General features: G+C 36.3%; 1 protein-coding gene across 5 annotated transcripts in view; it reads right to left on the bottom strand.

The window, feature by feature from the left end:
• The window catches only part of EPHA5 (EPH receptor A5), a 433,113-nt gene that overhangs the window by 101,683 nt on the left and 314,434 nt on the right, over positions 1-16,996 (bottom strand). For all 5 annotated transcript variants that reach the window (XM_004383346.2, XM_012557556.1, XM_012557557.1 and 2 more), the window contains exon 6: positions 4,439-4,563. In XM_004383346.2, coding sequence (XP_004383403.1) covers positions 4,439-4,563 — 125 coding nt within the window. The remainder of the gene's footprint in view (positions 1-4,438; positions 4,564-16,996) is intronic.

Genomic DNA, 16,996 nt, shown 5'->3' with positions numbered 1-16,996 from the left:
CCACCCCTATTTAACACTGTGCTGGAAGTCCTGGCTAGAGCAATAAGGCAAGAAAAAGAAATAAAGGGCATCCAAGTTGGTAATGAAGAAGTTAAACTGTCTTTGTTTGCAGATGATATGATACTATACATAGAAAATCCTAAAGACTCCATGAGAAATCTACTGGAACTAACAGAAAGATTCAGCAGAGTAGAAGGATACAAGATAAACATACAAAAATCAATTGGATTCCTATACACCAATAAACAGAACGATGAAAAGGAAAGCAGGAACACAATACCATTTATACTAGCCCCTAAAAAAAATAAAATACTTAGGAATAAATCTATCTAGGGATGTAAAAGACCTATACAAAGAAAACTACAAAACACTAATGCTAGAAACCCAAAGGGAGCTACATAAATAGAAATACTTACCATGCCCATAGACAGGTAGACTCAACATAGTGAAAATGACAATTCTGTCCAAAGCAATTTACAAATACATTGCAATCCTGATCTAAATACCAACAGTATTCTTAAAGAGATGGAAAAACTAATCATTAACTTTATATGGAAAGGGAAGAAGCCCCAAATAATTAAAGCACTACTAAAGAAGAAGAATAAAGTAGGAGGACTCACACTACCTGACCTCAGAACCTACTATACAGCTACGGTAGTCAAAACAGCCTGGTACTGGTACAACGACAGATACATTGACCAATGGAACAGAATTGAGAACCCAGATGTAAATCCAACCACCTACAGTCACCTGATCTTAGGCAAGGGCCTAAAGTCCATCAGATGGAGAAAAGACAATCATTTTAACTAATGGTGCTGGCAAAACTGTATGTCCATCTGTAAAAAACAGAAACAGGACCCATACTTCACACCATATACAAAAACTAATTCAAAATGGATCAAAGACCTAAATATAAAGGAAAAACTATAAAGTTCATAGAAGAAAAAAATAGGATCTACGCTAGATGCCCTAATACATGGCATTAACAGGATACAAACCATAACAAACAACACACAAACTCCAGAAGATAAGCTAGATAACTGGGATCTTCTAAAAATGAAACACCTATGCTCTTCTAAAGACTTCACTAAAAGAGTAAAAAGAGAAGCTACAGACCGGGAAAAAATTTTGGGACATTATAAGTCGGACAAAGTTCTAATTTCCATAATCTATAAGAAAATCCAACACGTCTACAACAAAAAGACAAATAATCCAATTAAAAAATGGGCAAAGGAAATGAACAGACACTTCACCAAAGAAGAAATTCAAGTGACCAAAAGACACATGAGGAAATGCTCGCCATCACTAGCCATTAGAGAAATGCAAATTAAAACCACAATGAGATACCATCTCACCCTGGCATTACTGGCACGAATCAGAAACACTGGAAATAACAAATGTTGGAGAGGCTGCGGGGAGATTGGAACTCTTATGCACTGCTGGTGGGAATGTATAATGATACAGCCATTTTGGAAAATGATATGGTGCTTCCTTAGAAAGCTAAAAATAGAAATACCATACGACCCAACAATCCGACTCTTAGGAATATATCCTAGAGAAATAAGAGCTGTCATACAAATAGACATACGCACACCCATGTTCATGGCAGCATTGTTTACAATAGCAAAAAGATGGAAACAACCTAGATGCCCATCAACAGATGAATGGATAAACAGACTATGGTACATACACACAATGGAGTATTACACAATGATAAAGAACAATGATAAATCTGTGAAACATCTCATAACACGGATTAAACTGGAGGACATCAGGGTGAGTAGAACAAGTCAACCACAAAAGGACAAATATTGTATGAGACCTCTACTGTAAAAACTCATGAAAAAGTTTACACACAAAAAGAAACAATCTTTGTTGGTTACAAGAGATGGGAGCGGTGGGAGGGGGAAACTAAATAGACAATTGAGAACTCGTAACTTTGGTGAAGGGTAAGACAGTGCACAGTACTGGGGAAGCCAGCACAACTTGTACAAGGAAAGGTCATGGAAGCTCCATAGACACATCCAAACTCCCTGAGGGACTTAATTGCTGGGTGGAGGGCTGTGGGAACCATGCTCTCAGGGAACATCTAGCTCAATTGGCATAACACAGTTTATAAAGACAATGTTCTGCATTCTACCATGGTGAGTAGCATCTGGGGTCTTAAAAGCCTGTGAGCAGCCATCTAAGATACTCCACTGCTCTCACACCTCGGAAGCAAGGGAGAATGAAGAAAACAGGATACAAGGAAAATATTAGTCCAAAGGACTAATGGACCACGACTACCAACGCCTCCACCAGACAGAGTCCAGTACAGCTAGATGGTGTTAGGCTACCATCACTGACTGCTCTGACCAGGATCACAACAGAGGGTCCTGGACAGAGCTGGAGAAGGATGTAGAACAATATTCTAACGTCAAAGAAAAGACCAGATTTACTGGCCTGACGGAGACTGGAGAAGCCCTGAGAGTATAGCCGCCAGACACCCTTTCAGCTCAGCGGTGAAGTCACTCCTGGGGTTCAATGTCCAGCTAGGGATTGGACAGCCCCATAAAACAAAACAGGACTAATGAGGCACAGCAGTCCAGGGACAAGCACTAGAAGGCAGGAGGGGACAGGAAAGCTGGTGATAGGGAACCCATGGTTGAGAAAGGACAGTGTTGACATGTCATGGGGTTGTTAACCATTGTCATAGGGCAATGTGTGTACTACCTGTTTAATGAGAAACTATTCTGTTCTCTAAACCTTCATCTAAAGTACAAAAAAAAAAAAAGAATTATCTATGTGAGATCAAATTGACAACAGCAACTCAAAAGGTTTGATGGGAAGTCTAGGGGGTAGTAAGTTGAAGATAATGGTGATGGAAGAATTTGGAAAAGGATAGTGAAAATAACAGCACAACTGGAAGAACGTAATCGAGGTCACTGAATAGTACATGTATAAATTTTTGAAATGGTGTCTCTTTGGCTGTGTATATTTTCACCAAAAAAGAAAAAAAGTCCTTCAAGGTCGAGAAGGGAGAGGGTTGACATGTTGTAGGTTTGTTAACCAATGTCATAAAACAATATGCGTACTGACTGTGTAATGAGAAACTATTTATTTGTTCTGTAAACTTTCATCTAAAGTACAATAAAAAAAATTTTTTTTTAAATCCCTATGATCCTAAGAAACATTAACATTTCAATGTATTTACCTACACTCTTTATGTATATATATAGAGAACCTTGGATTCTTAAGTAATTTTCATTAATATGGCATCAACATTTGTCATGATATCTTTGTATTATCATAAGGGGAATCACTTACCCCGCCTCCCCAACCCCCCCACCAATGAACTACCTTGGGCAATTTCTTATGTATCCAGAAGTAAATTTATGCCATTCTTGCCACCCCTTCACTTTTTCATAAGAGAGGGAGGACTGATGTCACTGTGAGTTTGGGAGATGGAATTAAGTATAGTTTAGTCCTTCCTTTCTCTTTTTGGATCTGCTTGTCTGAAGTATGTCTGTATTCTTTTCTACTCCTATTTCCACAGGACTAGCACTTCTGTGTAAAGGGTTCCTGATCCACCTCTTAGGGACAGGTTTCGGTGTCCATTTATCTTTCTATTCTCTACTATATCAGCATGTTCTAAGCAGTGTATGTCCTTCAGATACAAGTTGTACAAAAATCACAGTAGAATAGAGGTGGGAGTGATAAGAAAACTGCATATTACTATATATCTGAGTCACGTATGCTGTTCCATCTTTACCAATTTCTATCTGTATTATTCCTTTCTCAATAGCTCACTTGACTGTGGATTCAAAAAAGAAGATGGATGATGATTTTCTTTAGACCCCAACAAATACTATGACAAAATATGTAAGCATAGACCTTACAGACAACACAAAGGAGATGAGGAAATCAAGACAAAATGGGTAATGTGAGGCTGACATTTCTGATTTTGTACTCTCAAATTTTAAAATCAAGTTTAGACTATAGTGTTATATTTTTGTTATAGTTTTTTTTAAATTATATGATATATATATATATTTCATCAGCTTATAATTACTTAACAGTATAGGTACTATGAGTAGTTACTGTCAAACAAACATCATTTTTCTTGTAGCACACTGAAGTAACTATTGAAAGTCAACAGATTAAGTGCTTGCAACACTTAAAAAATGTCCTATGACTTCATCTGTTAATGCTGTGAAATCTAGTTAAGCCAATGTTAGACTATATGGCAGTATCCAGGAAGCATAAACTATTTGGCAGAAGAACAACATGAATAGAATACTCCCTGTACACCTCTACATCCATAATCATGACTACAAAATCAATTTTCATTGATTTACACATAAAATTGCAACATACTCTTCACAAATTGGATAATTGCAGAGTCTAAAACTAAAAAAAAAAAAAAAGTAGACAGAACAATTTTCATTGTAAGTCTCACCTTTTCAAAATATTTGATTTCATACTCCAAGATGATTCCATTGGGGCGATCTGGCTCTTGCCAAGACAAAGATATGCTGTTTTTTGCAATCTTCCCCTTTTTCACATTGGTAACTGGAGAGGGGGCTGCAAAATAGTATAAATAAGGAATAATGTAATTAAAAGAGCCTTGAAATTCCAACTGGATATTTGGTCAGACACCTAATCATTTCGGAAACAATTCTGTTATGTATAGAATATAAGCTGGCATCTTTGGAATGTCATATAATAAAAATCCAAAACAATTAAAATTTTTTAACCTAGTAACAATATAACTTTCTTCATTCAATAAAAATTTTTAAGTATTGTGAAGTATTTACAAATACTTATCAGTTAAACAGTCCTGAACATTTTCTTATAATAAGACCATTGTAACAGAATCTGCAGACAACACCACCCCAGTGTGACCTCAGCAATGTTGTGGGATGGCATCAAGGACACCATGCATGATGGAAGCAAAAGAGCATTAAAAAAAAGAAAAGACCAAAATGGATGTCAGAAGACACTCTGAAACTTGCTCTTGAATGTAGAGTAGCAACAGCAAACAGAAGAAATAATGAAGTAAAAGAATTAAACAGAAGATTCCATAGGGTGGTTTGAGAAAACAAAGGCAGGTTTTATGATGAAATGTGCAAAAACCTGGAGTGAAGAAACCAAAAGGTAAGAACACGCTTGGCATTTCTCAAGTTGAAAGGTCTTAAGAAAAAAAACAAGCCTCAAGTTGCAATACTGAAGGATTCTATGGGCAAAAAACTGAATGACACAGGAAACATCAGAAGAAGATGGAAGCAATACATAGAATCACTGTATTAAAAAAAAAATTGTTTGAGGCTCAACCATTCAGTGGGTGGCATATGATCAAGAACAGTGGTCCTGAAAGAAAAAGTCCAAGGTACACTGAAGGCATTGGTGAAAAATAAGATTCCAGGAATTAACAGAAAAACTATTGAGATGCTTCAACAAATGGATGCAAAACTGGCAATGGTCTACTATCTATGTCAAGAAATTTGGAAGACAGCTACCAGGTCAAATGATGGAAGAGATTCATATTCATGCCCATTCCAAAGAAAGGCGATCCAATGGAATGTGGAAATTACTTAACAATACTATTAATATTACATGCAAGCAAAATTTTGCTGAAGATAATTAAAAAATGGCTGCGGCTGTACATCAACAGGAAATTGTCAGATATTCAAGCTTGATTCTGAAGAGGCCGTGGAATACGGGATATCATTACTGATGTCTGATGGATCTTGGCCTAAAGCAGAGAATACCAGACAGATGTTTATCTGTGTTTTATTGACTACACAAAGGCATTTCACTGTGTGTATCATAATAAATTGTGGATAACATTGGGAAAAATGGGAATTCCAGAACACTTGCTGTATTTTTACGCAAACAACACGTCTTCTACTTTGGTGGCCAACCACGTAAAAATATGGTAATTGTGCTCAAACACAACCTGTATTAAGACCAAGAGGCAGTCATTCAAACATAACAAGGGGATACAGTGTGGTTTAAAATTGAAACCTTATTTATTCAATCTGTATGCTGAGAAAATATTCCCAGAATTAGGATTATATGAAGAAGAATGGAGCATCAGGATAGAAAGAAGACTAACCAATAACCTGCAATATGCAGATGACTCAACCTTGCTTGCTGAAAATGAAGAGTACTTGAATCATTTACTGATGAATATCAAGGACTACAGCCTTCAGTATGGATTACAGCTCAACATAAAACAAAAATCCTCAAAACTGGACCAATAAGCAATGTCATGATAAATGGAGAAAAATTGAAGTTGTGAAGGATTTCATTTTACTTGGATCAACGATCAACACCAGTGGAAACTGCAGTAAAGAAATCATTGGGCAATTCTTTTGCAAAAGACCCCTTTCAAGTGTTAAAAAAGCAAAGAGGTCACTTTGAGGACTAAGGTGTGCCTGACCCGATCCATGGTGTTTTCAATAGCCTCATATACATGTGAAAGCTGGACAATTAGAAAGGAGACTTCATCCTGGACACACTATCAGGAGGGAAAAATCCCTGGAGAAGGACATCATGCTTGATAAGTGGAGGGTCAGCGAAAATGAGGAAGATCCTCAATGAGATGGATTGACACAGTAGCTGTAACAATAGGCTGAAACATAGCAATGAATGTGAGGATGATGTAGGACCAGAAAATTATTTGTTCTATTTTACCTAGGGTCATTATGAGTTGGAACTGATATGATGGCACCTAACAACAACAACAGAATCTGAAGTCCATATTTTTTCCTAAAGCTTGGAAAAACATAAATTATCTTACATTTTTACAGATTGAAGGTATTCTTGATGACATTATGTATCCTCTATATTTGTTAATTTATAGATTTTGTATAATATATCCCATTATGACTAAAGATGTAGGATGTCGATATCATCAAATTTCCATAATATTAAGGGTATTTTTTATAATTTATTGTTGTTCTAATCATGTAGGTGCTGTAATCATCTATAAATTCACACATTAATTATGATGATGAGTTTTCCTTAAAAAAAACCTGTTATTAAACATGTGGAATATCTTGAAATCTATAGTATGTTTCCCCATTTACATCCCCCCAGACATTTAATTAGAAGTTACAATCACTTCTGGTGCTCATAGATATGTGCCTTGTTATTGTTTTTAGGTGCCCTTGAGTCATTTACAACTCATAAGGACCCTATGTACAACAGAACAAAACACTGCTCTGTCCTGTGCCGTCCTCACAATTACTGCTATGTTTGAGTTCATAGCTGCAGTCACTGTGTCAATCCAACTCGTTGAGGGTCTTCCTCTTTTTTGCTGACCCTCTGTTTTGCCAAGCATCATGTTCCTCTCCAGGGATTGGTGTCTCCTGATAACATGTCCAACATATGTGAGAGGAAGTCTCACCATCTGTCATGGGTTGAATTGTGTCCCCCCAAAATATCTGTCAACTTGTGGGTGATGATTCCCAGTATTGTATGATTGTGTACCATTTTGTAAATCTGATGTGATTTCCTTATGTGTTATAAACTCTACCACTAAGATGAGGTTATATGTGATTTCCTTACGTGTTGTAAACTCTATCACTATGATGAGGTTATACTGATGAGGTTTACAAGATTAGATAGTGTCTTAATCCAGTCTCTTTTGAGATATAAAAGAGAGAAGCGAGCAGAGACACATGGGAAACTCATACTACCAAGAAAGCAGTGCCGGGAGCAGAGCGTGTCCTTTGGACATGACATTGTTGCACTGAGATGCTCACAGACCAAAGGGAGGCTGATGCATCACAAGGAACTTCCTCCAGAGCCCACAGAGAGAGAAAGCATTCTCCTGGAGCTGATGCTCTGAATTTGGACTTGTAACCTACTGGATCGTGAGAGAATAAAATTCTCTTTGGTGAAGCTACCCACTTGTGGTATTTCAGTTATAGCAGCACGAGATGACTAAGACACCATCCTTGTCTCTAAGGAGCATTCTGGCGTACTTCTTCCAAGACAGATTAGTCCATTCTTCTGGCTGTCCATGGTATATCCAATATTCTTTGCCACCACCACAATTTAAAGGCATCAATTCTTTCTCAGTCTTCGTTATTCATTGTCCAACTTTTGCATGCATATGAGGCGACTGAAAATATCATGGCTTGGGCCAGGCCCCCTTTAGTCCTGAAAGTGACATCTTTGCTTTTTTACCACTTGAAAGAGGTCTTTTGCAGCAGCTTTGTCCAATGCAAGACTTCATTTGATTTCTTGATTGTTGCTTCCATTGGTGTTAATTGTGGATCCAAGTAAAATGAAATCTTTGATGACTTCAAATTTTTCCGTTTATCATAATGTTGCTTATTGGTCCAGTTATGAGGACTTTTGTTTTCTTTATGTTGAGGTGTAATCCATACTGAATGCTATGGTCTTTGATCTTCATCAGTAATTGCTTTAACTCTTCTTCACTTTCAGCAAACAAGTTTGTGTCATCTGCATATCGCAGGTTGTAAAGGAGTCTTCCTCCAATCCTGATGCTGCATTCTTCTTCATATAGTGCAGCTTCTCGGATTATTTACTCAGCATACAGAATGAATAAGTATAATGAAAGGATACAACCCTGATACACACCTTTTTTGATTTTAAACCACACAGTTTCCCCTGTTCTGTTCCACCAATTGCCTCTTGGTCTGCGTACAGGTTCCCCCTGAGCACAATCAAGTGTTCTAGAATTCCCATTCTTCGCAATGTTATCTGTAATTTGTTACGATCCACATAGCCAAATGCCTTTGCATAGTCAATAAAAACACAAGTAGACATCTTTCTGGTATTTTCTGTTTTAAGCCAAGATCCGTCTGACATCAGCAATGATATCTCTTATTCCATGTCCGCTTATGAATCCGGCTTGAATTTCTAGTAGCTCCCTGTTGATATGCTGCTGCAACGTTTATGAATTTTCTTCAGCAAAATTTTACTTACATGTGATATTAATGATATTATTTGATAATTTTTGCTTTCTGTTGGATCACCTTTGTTTGGAATGGTCACAAATATGGATCTCTTCAGTCAGTTGGCTAGGTAACTGTCTTCCAAATTTCTTGGCATAGATGAGTGAGAGCTTCCAGTACTGCATCTATTTGTTGAAACATCTAAGTTGGTATTCTGTCAATTCCTGCAGTCTTGTTTCTCACCAATGCCTTCATTGCAGCTTGGACTTCTTCCGTCTATACCGTCAGTTCTTGATTATATGCTACCTCCTGAAATGGTTGATTGTCGACCAATTATTTCTGGAACAATGACTCTGTGTACTCCTTCCATCTTTTTTTAATGCTTTCTGCATGGCTCAGTATTTTGCCCATAGAATTGTTCAATATTGTGACTTGAGACTTGAATTTTTTTCTTCACTTCTATCAGCTTGAGAAATGCTGAGTATGATCTTCCCTTTTGGTTTTCTAACTCCAGATGTTTGCACATGTAATTATAACACTTTACCTTGTCTTTTTGAGCTGCCCTTTGAAATCTTCTGTTCGGGTCTTTCACTTCATCATTTCTTCCATTCATTAGCTACTCTATGTTGGACAGCAAGTTTCAGAGTATCTTCTGACATCCATTTTGGTCTTTTGTTTCTTTCCTGCCTTTTTAATGACATTTTGCTTTCTTCATGTATAATATCGTTGATGTCATCCCACAACTCATCTCGCCTTGGATCATTAATGTTCAGTACATCAAATCTGTTCTTGAGATGCTCTCTAAATTCAGGTGGGGTACACTCAAGTTTGTACTTTGTCTCTCATGGACTTGTTCAAATTTTCTTCAGCTTCAACTTGAACTTGCATATGAACATTTATGGTCTTTTCCAGAATTGGCCCTTGGCCTTGTTCTGACTGATGATATTGAGGTTATCCATCGTCTCTTTCCTCAGATGTAGTCGATTTGATTCCTGTGTATTCCGTCCTGAATGGTCCATGTGTATAGTAGCCATTTATATTGTTGGAAAAAGGCGTTTACAACAAATAAGCTGCTGGTCTTGCAAAATTCTATCAAACCATCCCCTGGGTCATTTTTATCACCAAGGCCATATTTTCCAACTACCAATATCTCTTCTTTGTTTCCAACTTTTACATTCCAATGACCAATAATTGTCAACGCATCTTGAGTGCATGTTCAAACAATTTCAGACAGCAGAAGTTGGTAAAAATCTTCTATTTCTTCATCTTTGGCATTATTTAGTGCATAAATGTTAATAAGTTTTATTAGCTGATCTTCCTTGTGGGCTTATGGATATTATTTTATCACTGACAGCATTGTCCTTCAGGATAGATCTTGAAATAGTCTACGTGATGATGAATGCAACACCATTTCTCTTCAATTTGTCATTCCTGGCATAGTAAACCACGTGAGTGTCCTATTCAAAATGGCCAGTGCCAGTCCATTTCAGCTCGCTATTGCCTAGGATAAAGATGTTTATGCCTTCCATTTCATATTTGATGACTTCTATTTTTCTACTTTCATACTTAATTCATTATTAATTTTTAATGACTGCTTGCAGCTGTTTTTTCTCATTTTGAGTTATGCCACATCAGTAAATGAAGAGCCCGAAAGCATTACTCCATCTATGTCGTTAAGGATGAGTCCACTTTGAAGAGGCAGCTCTTATCCAGTCATCTTTTGAGTGCCTTCCAACCTGAGTGGCTCATCTTCTTGCCCTATATCAGATGATGTTCTGCTACTACTCATATGATTTTCACTGGCTAATTTTTTAGAATAGATCACCAGGTCCTTCTTCCTAGTCTGGAAGCTCAGCTGAACCCTGTCCACCATGGCTGATCTTGCTGGTTTTTGAGCATCACAGAAGCATGCAACCCACCACAATATGAAAAATTGCCTTAGTGTCTATTAAATAACTACTTTTCAGATTACAACTGAAAAAAAATCGTGCTATTTCAGATATGTATGAATATCTACCCCATATTTTCAATTCTCAAACATTCTTGATATTTGAATCAACTTACCAAATATTATAAGTCTGTTATGTCTTGCATAGATGCTACATTTGACACCATAAAGGGGAGTTATCTAATATTTTTATTGTTGTATATAACCTTTACTTTATTAAGTATTATAATGACATGTGCAAAGACCTGGAGATAGAAAATTAAAAGGGAAGAACACGCTCAGCATTTCTCAAGCTGAACGAACTTAAGAAAAATTTCGAATCTCCAGTTGCAATATTGAAGGATTCTATGGGGAAAATATTTAATGATACAGGAAGGATTAAAAGAAATGGAAAGAATACACAGAGTCATTATACCAAAAAGCATTGGTCAATGTTTAACCATTTCAGGTGGGAGCATATGATTAGGAACCCATGGTACTAAAGGAAGAAGTCCAAGCTGCCTTGATGGCATTGGTGAAAAATAAGGCTCCAGGACTTGACAGAATACCAACTGAGATGTTTCAATAAAAGGATGCAGTGCTGGAAGTGCTCACTTGTCTATGCCAAGAAATTTGGAAGACAGCTACCTGGCCAACCAACTGAAAGAGATTCATATTTATGCCTATTCCCAAGAAAGGTGATCCAACCAAATTCAAAAATTATCGAACAATATCATTAATATCACAGACAAGTAAAATTTTGCTGAAGATCATTCGAAAGCGAATGGAGCAGTATATAGACAGGGAACTGCTGGAAATTCAAGCTGGATTCAGAAAAGGACGTGGAACCAGAGATATCATTGTTGACGTCAGATGGATCCTGGCTGAAAGTAGAGTACACCAGAAAGATGTTTATCTGTGTTTTATTGACTATGCAAAGGCATTCAACTGTGTGGATCATAACAAATTATGGATAACATTGTTAAGAATGGGAATTCCAGGACATTTAATTGTGCTCCTGAGGAACCTGTACATGGATCAAGAGGCAGTCATTAGAGCATAAGAATTGGATATTGTGTGGTGTAAAGTCAGGAAAAGTGTGTGTCAGTGTTGTATCCTTTCACCATTCTTTTTCAATCTGTATCATGAGCAAATAATCTGTCAAGCTGGACTATACAAAGAACGGGGCGTGAGGATTGGAGGAAAACTCCTTAACAACCTTTGGTATACAGGTGACACAACCTTGCTTGCTGAAAGTGAAGAAGAGTTAAAGCACTTACTGACGAAGATCAAAGACCATAGCCTTCAGTATGGATTACACCTCAACATAAAGAAAACAAAAATCCTCACAACTGGGCCAATAAGCAATAACATGATAAATGGAGAAAAGTTTGAAGTCATCAAGGATTTCATTTTACTTGGATCCACAATCAACACCCATGGAAGCAGCAGTCAAGAAATCAAAAGACGCACTGCACTGGGCAAATCTGCTTGCAAAGGACCTCTTTAAAGTGTAAAAAAGCAAAGATGTCACCTTGAAGACTAAGGTGCGCCTGACCCAAGCCATGGTGTTTTCAATTGCCTCATATGCATTTGAAAGCTGGACGATACATAAGGAAGATCGAAGAAGAACTGGTGCCTTTTAATTGTGTTATTGGCAAAGAATAATGAATATATCATGGACTGCAAAAGAACTAACAAATGTGTCTTGGAAAAAGTACAGCAAGAATGTTCCTTAGAAGCAAGAATGGTGAGAGTATGTCTCACGTACTTTGGACATGTTATCAGGAAGGATCAGTCCCTGGAGAAGGACATCATGTTTGGTAAAGTAGAGGTTCAGCGAAAAAAAGGAAGACCCTCAACAAGAGGGATTAACACAGTGCTTGCAACAATGGGCTCAAGCTTAACAATTGTGAGAATGGCATAGGACCAGGCAGTGTTTCGTTCTGTTGTACATAGGGTCGCTATGAGTCAGAACTGACTTCATGGCACCTAACAACAACAACAACAGCAATATGCCCTTTACTTTAGCAGTTTTTAGCTTTTATAAAAAACATAAGACAAACCATGATAGACTAATGAATGGCTTTTCCCTAAAACAGAAATGTCAGTCATAGTGAGAAGTGTATATAGTGAGTAGTGTATAACTAGATGTGTAGCCCTATCTGCATAGTAGCAGATACCTGGTGAAACTTTAAAAAATAAATAATTTCCAGTATTTTGATTTCTAGTATTTTTCAGGCAAAATAATGAACTGCAATTTGTCATGTGCAATTATTTTTATAAGCTCCTCAGCAAATGTAACCAAATCATAGAAAATATTTTGAACAAGAGAAAGCAAAAATAATATTTAGAACTGTATGTAAGGCCCAATAGAAATGTGAAAGTGGGATGTGGGGAAAAAGCCAATCATTTTAAACATAAGCTAAATCATCTCCTGCCTATCCAGTGTCTCTCTGTCTCACTGAGGAGTAAAAACCCAAATCCAAAATTGCTTACAATGATCAACACTGTCTGGCGTCCTGAATCTTCTCTGACCTTGTCTCCTTTTACTCTTCTTCATCAGCTCTGCCCTAAGCTTTCTGTTCTTAGGGCATTCCAGACACACTCTTGCCCAAAGAACACTGTACTTGGCCTTCCCTACTTTAGGGATGCTCTTCTCACAGATTTCTCCATGGCTTTCTTGCTAACCTCCTTTGGGTGTGTCAGTGGGGTCTTACCTGACTACTCTACTTACTTTAGTAACCAACTCCCATCCTCATCTCGTCTTACCTCACCATTGCCTTTGTCCCTTCAGTGCTTTATTTTCCTCCTTAGCTTCTTGCATCTTATACCATCTGACATGCTATCTATCTTAATTATATGTTTCTTTTTTATTCTCCCAACTACGGTGTAAGTTTTATGACGACAGGAATATTGTTTATTATGTTCCCTGTTGAATCCCTAGCATTTAGAATAGTGCCTGGGACAGAAACCAAACATTCAATATATATGTATGCAACAAATGTTTAGTAGTAAAAATTCAAGTTAATAGACACAAAACCTTTAGTTTTAAAATTTTTTTGTCATGACAATAAATTCAAGTATGAAACTCAGGGTGAAGTGTTTTCTTCAATGAAATTCAAATACATAGAATTAGGCATAATGTATAAGAGAGTAATACAAGTATACTGTCTAGTGCTATATATACTCATTGTGTAATTATAATGTCTTGGTGCTATAATGTGTATTTTCATTATATAATTTCAGAGCTTGATGATATTCAAGTTCAAATGATGCACATTTTCAACCTTGCTTTGTTCCGTTAAACATGTCCAGTTCTACAAAGTTTTCTGGAATATTATAGAACACATAGTGTGCATATAAAGCCAAAATTGTCTAAAAATAGGTTTGAAATTACAGTTTGTTTTCTTCCTTAGATGCTGTAATTGATAGTTCTTAACAGTCACATTTTAGCATATGTTCAAAATACCTTTTGATTTTCCAATGAGGGAAGAGTCATGCCATATTCTGCATTGTGGATAAAGCATCTAAAAGATGTGGTGACATAAAATAGTAAGCTATGGGCTCCCTAGTTCATCACAGTGTTTGTGGCAAAATAGCAAGTTTATTGAAACAGAAGCAGTAACAGAGGATTAAGGATGACAGTCAACCACTTTTATCTTTTGTAGGAAGCCTGGAGGATAACTTTACTGCCATTATTTTTCATTAATAGGCTTATTTGTTTATGTACTTTGTTCAGACATTTATATAAATTATAAATTTATGCAATGATAAATTATCTTGAACTATTAATTACACTCACTTTTCCCATTACCGCTACATATCTACTGCATTATATATAAGTGAAGATCTCTATAAAAATAAATATTCAACTCTTCTTTTGCTTTACTTCATTGCAAACATCCTCTTAGATTGATGCATTTTGTTCAGATAAGTATCAGTTTTAATCTAATAAATTGATGACTTTGCCACTTTTAAATTCAGAGATTACATTTAAGGCGCAAGCTCCATGAAGTCAGAGGCTGATTTGGTTTAGTTCACTGTTATATGTCCAGAACCAAAAAAACTACATGGCATATAGAAAATACATATCTGTTGAATGAATAAGTGGGAAATACATATGTTATCATGTGTCATTCAAAACTGAGTTTGTGTCACTGTAGGTGCACATACAAGAATGTTGGGGATTGATGCTCTGTTTTAAAATTTAATCAGTTATTTAAAAAAATTGAACCATTTCAAAGTGAAGCTATCATATAAATGTTAATACAGACATAATCAGTTTGAAGTGGAATATTTTGTTTACTTGTACACATCAAAATTAAACATTAATCAGTTATATTTCAAAGTTTGCTTTGTTTAACAAGCATCATTTTATTCCAAACTCAGAATTCTCAAAGGCTATAGATTATTATTTAAAATAATGGATGAGAATTGGGGGAGAAGACCACTTCTGAGCTCAAAGGAGTTTAGGAATAATTTCCTCTGTGGCAAGACCTTCTTTACATCATTTGAGTAAAGCTGATGGAAGTGGGGACACTGACAGCTACCAGGAACATAATAATGATGAGTAAATTATTTGACAAGTTTTTTACACACATTAACATAACTATAATCAGATTTGTCAGCATCAAGGGGCATGTTCAATTTATCTTATTTGCCTCCCTCGCTGATATCTTTTCTCAGTCTTTTTCCACTCACATTTTTATTTTAGTAAGGTTGGTACCAAAACTAGAATGATTATTTAGAATATTTCCACCTTATAAAACCATATCAAATTATAAAGTTATTACTTACCCTGTGCAAAAAGAAAAACAAAAAAAAAGATAAATCAATTTGTGAAGAGAAACAAATAATTTTAGCAAATTCTGAGCACTAGGTTTTGGATATATGGAAATTTTTCAAATTACTATTTTTGTATCTGAGCTCACCTTTGAGCATTGATTTAATAAGCAAGATACTGAACCTTTAGTCTAATAACAGTTCCTGTTATGGACTAATTTTTTGTTTGTTTAAAATTGTTTAATAAAATTTTTAATTTGGATAGTTTTACATTTACAGAACAATTACAAAGATAGTACAGTGAGTTGTGATATACTTCACACCTAGTGGGATATCACTTATTATTAACTTCTTACATTAGTATGGTGCATCTGTCGCAATTAATGAACAAATATTGATACATTATTACCCTAGTTAGTAACCTAATGTCCTTTTCCTGTTGTAACAGTCCATCTGGGATACAGTACATTTAGTCAGCATGTCTCCTTAGGCTCCTCTTGGCTGTGATAACTCCTCAGACTTTTGTGTTTTTTTGACCTTGACGGTTTTGAGAAGTACAGGTCAGATAGTTCGTAGACTTTCTCTCAATAGGGATTTGTTTGATGTTCTTCTCATCATTAGACTAGGGTTTTGAGTTTTTGGAAAAAAGAACAAAGAAATAAAATGCTATTCCCATCATACATCAATGGTAACATTCTGTCAACATAAATTATCACTGTTGAGTTTATCCTGATCACCTAGCTTAGGTAGTGTTTTTAAGGTTTCCCCACTGTAAAATTACTCTACCCTCCTCTCCTTTCCATATTATACTCCTTGGAAGGAAGTCACTTTGTGCTGCCCACACTAAAAAAGTGGGAAGTTATGCCCCAGCTCTTTGAGGGAAAACCAAATCTACATAAATTATTTGGAATTCTGCAAGAAAGACTTGGTCTACCTGCTTACATTTATTTATTTATTTAATCCTTTATTTATATTAGTATGGACTCGTGGATTTTTAAAAAATACTTTGGTTTATAATCCAATACTACTTTATTTTGCTGCTCAAATTGTTCCAGAGGGCCATGGGAGCTCTTTCAATTAGCTACTCTGTCTCCTTGATATATACTCATTATTGTGTGTCTGTGAGTGTGTGTTGGAGGGCACTTCATTACTTTATGGCACTATACGCTCAGATACTATAGGCTCATTTTGCATATTTCTTGCCCCAGTCCTAGAATAATCATTTCTCCAAGGAACCCTGGTTTCTTTAACTGGAGAATGGTATTAGAAACTGAGATCTGGGCACTAGGTTTGGTCCTTGCTACTACCATGATGTTGCTTCTAGGCCTTCTCAGCTGACGGAACAAGAGAATAAATGTAAGTATACTTATAT

Source organism: Trichechus manatus, unplaced genomic scaffold (genome assembly GCF_000243295.1).
Source record: "Trichechus manatus latirostris isolate Lorelei unplaced genomic scaffold, TriManLat1.0 scaffold00108, whole genome shotgun sequence".
NCBI lineage: Eukaryota > Metazoa > Chordata > Mammalia > Sirenia > Trichechidae > Trichechus > Trichechus manatus.
The sequence above is the reverse complement of the archived record's forward strand: the minus strand, read 5'-3'. Positions and strand labels throughout refer to the sequence as shown.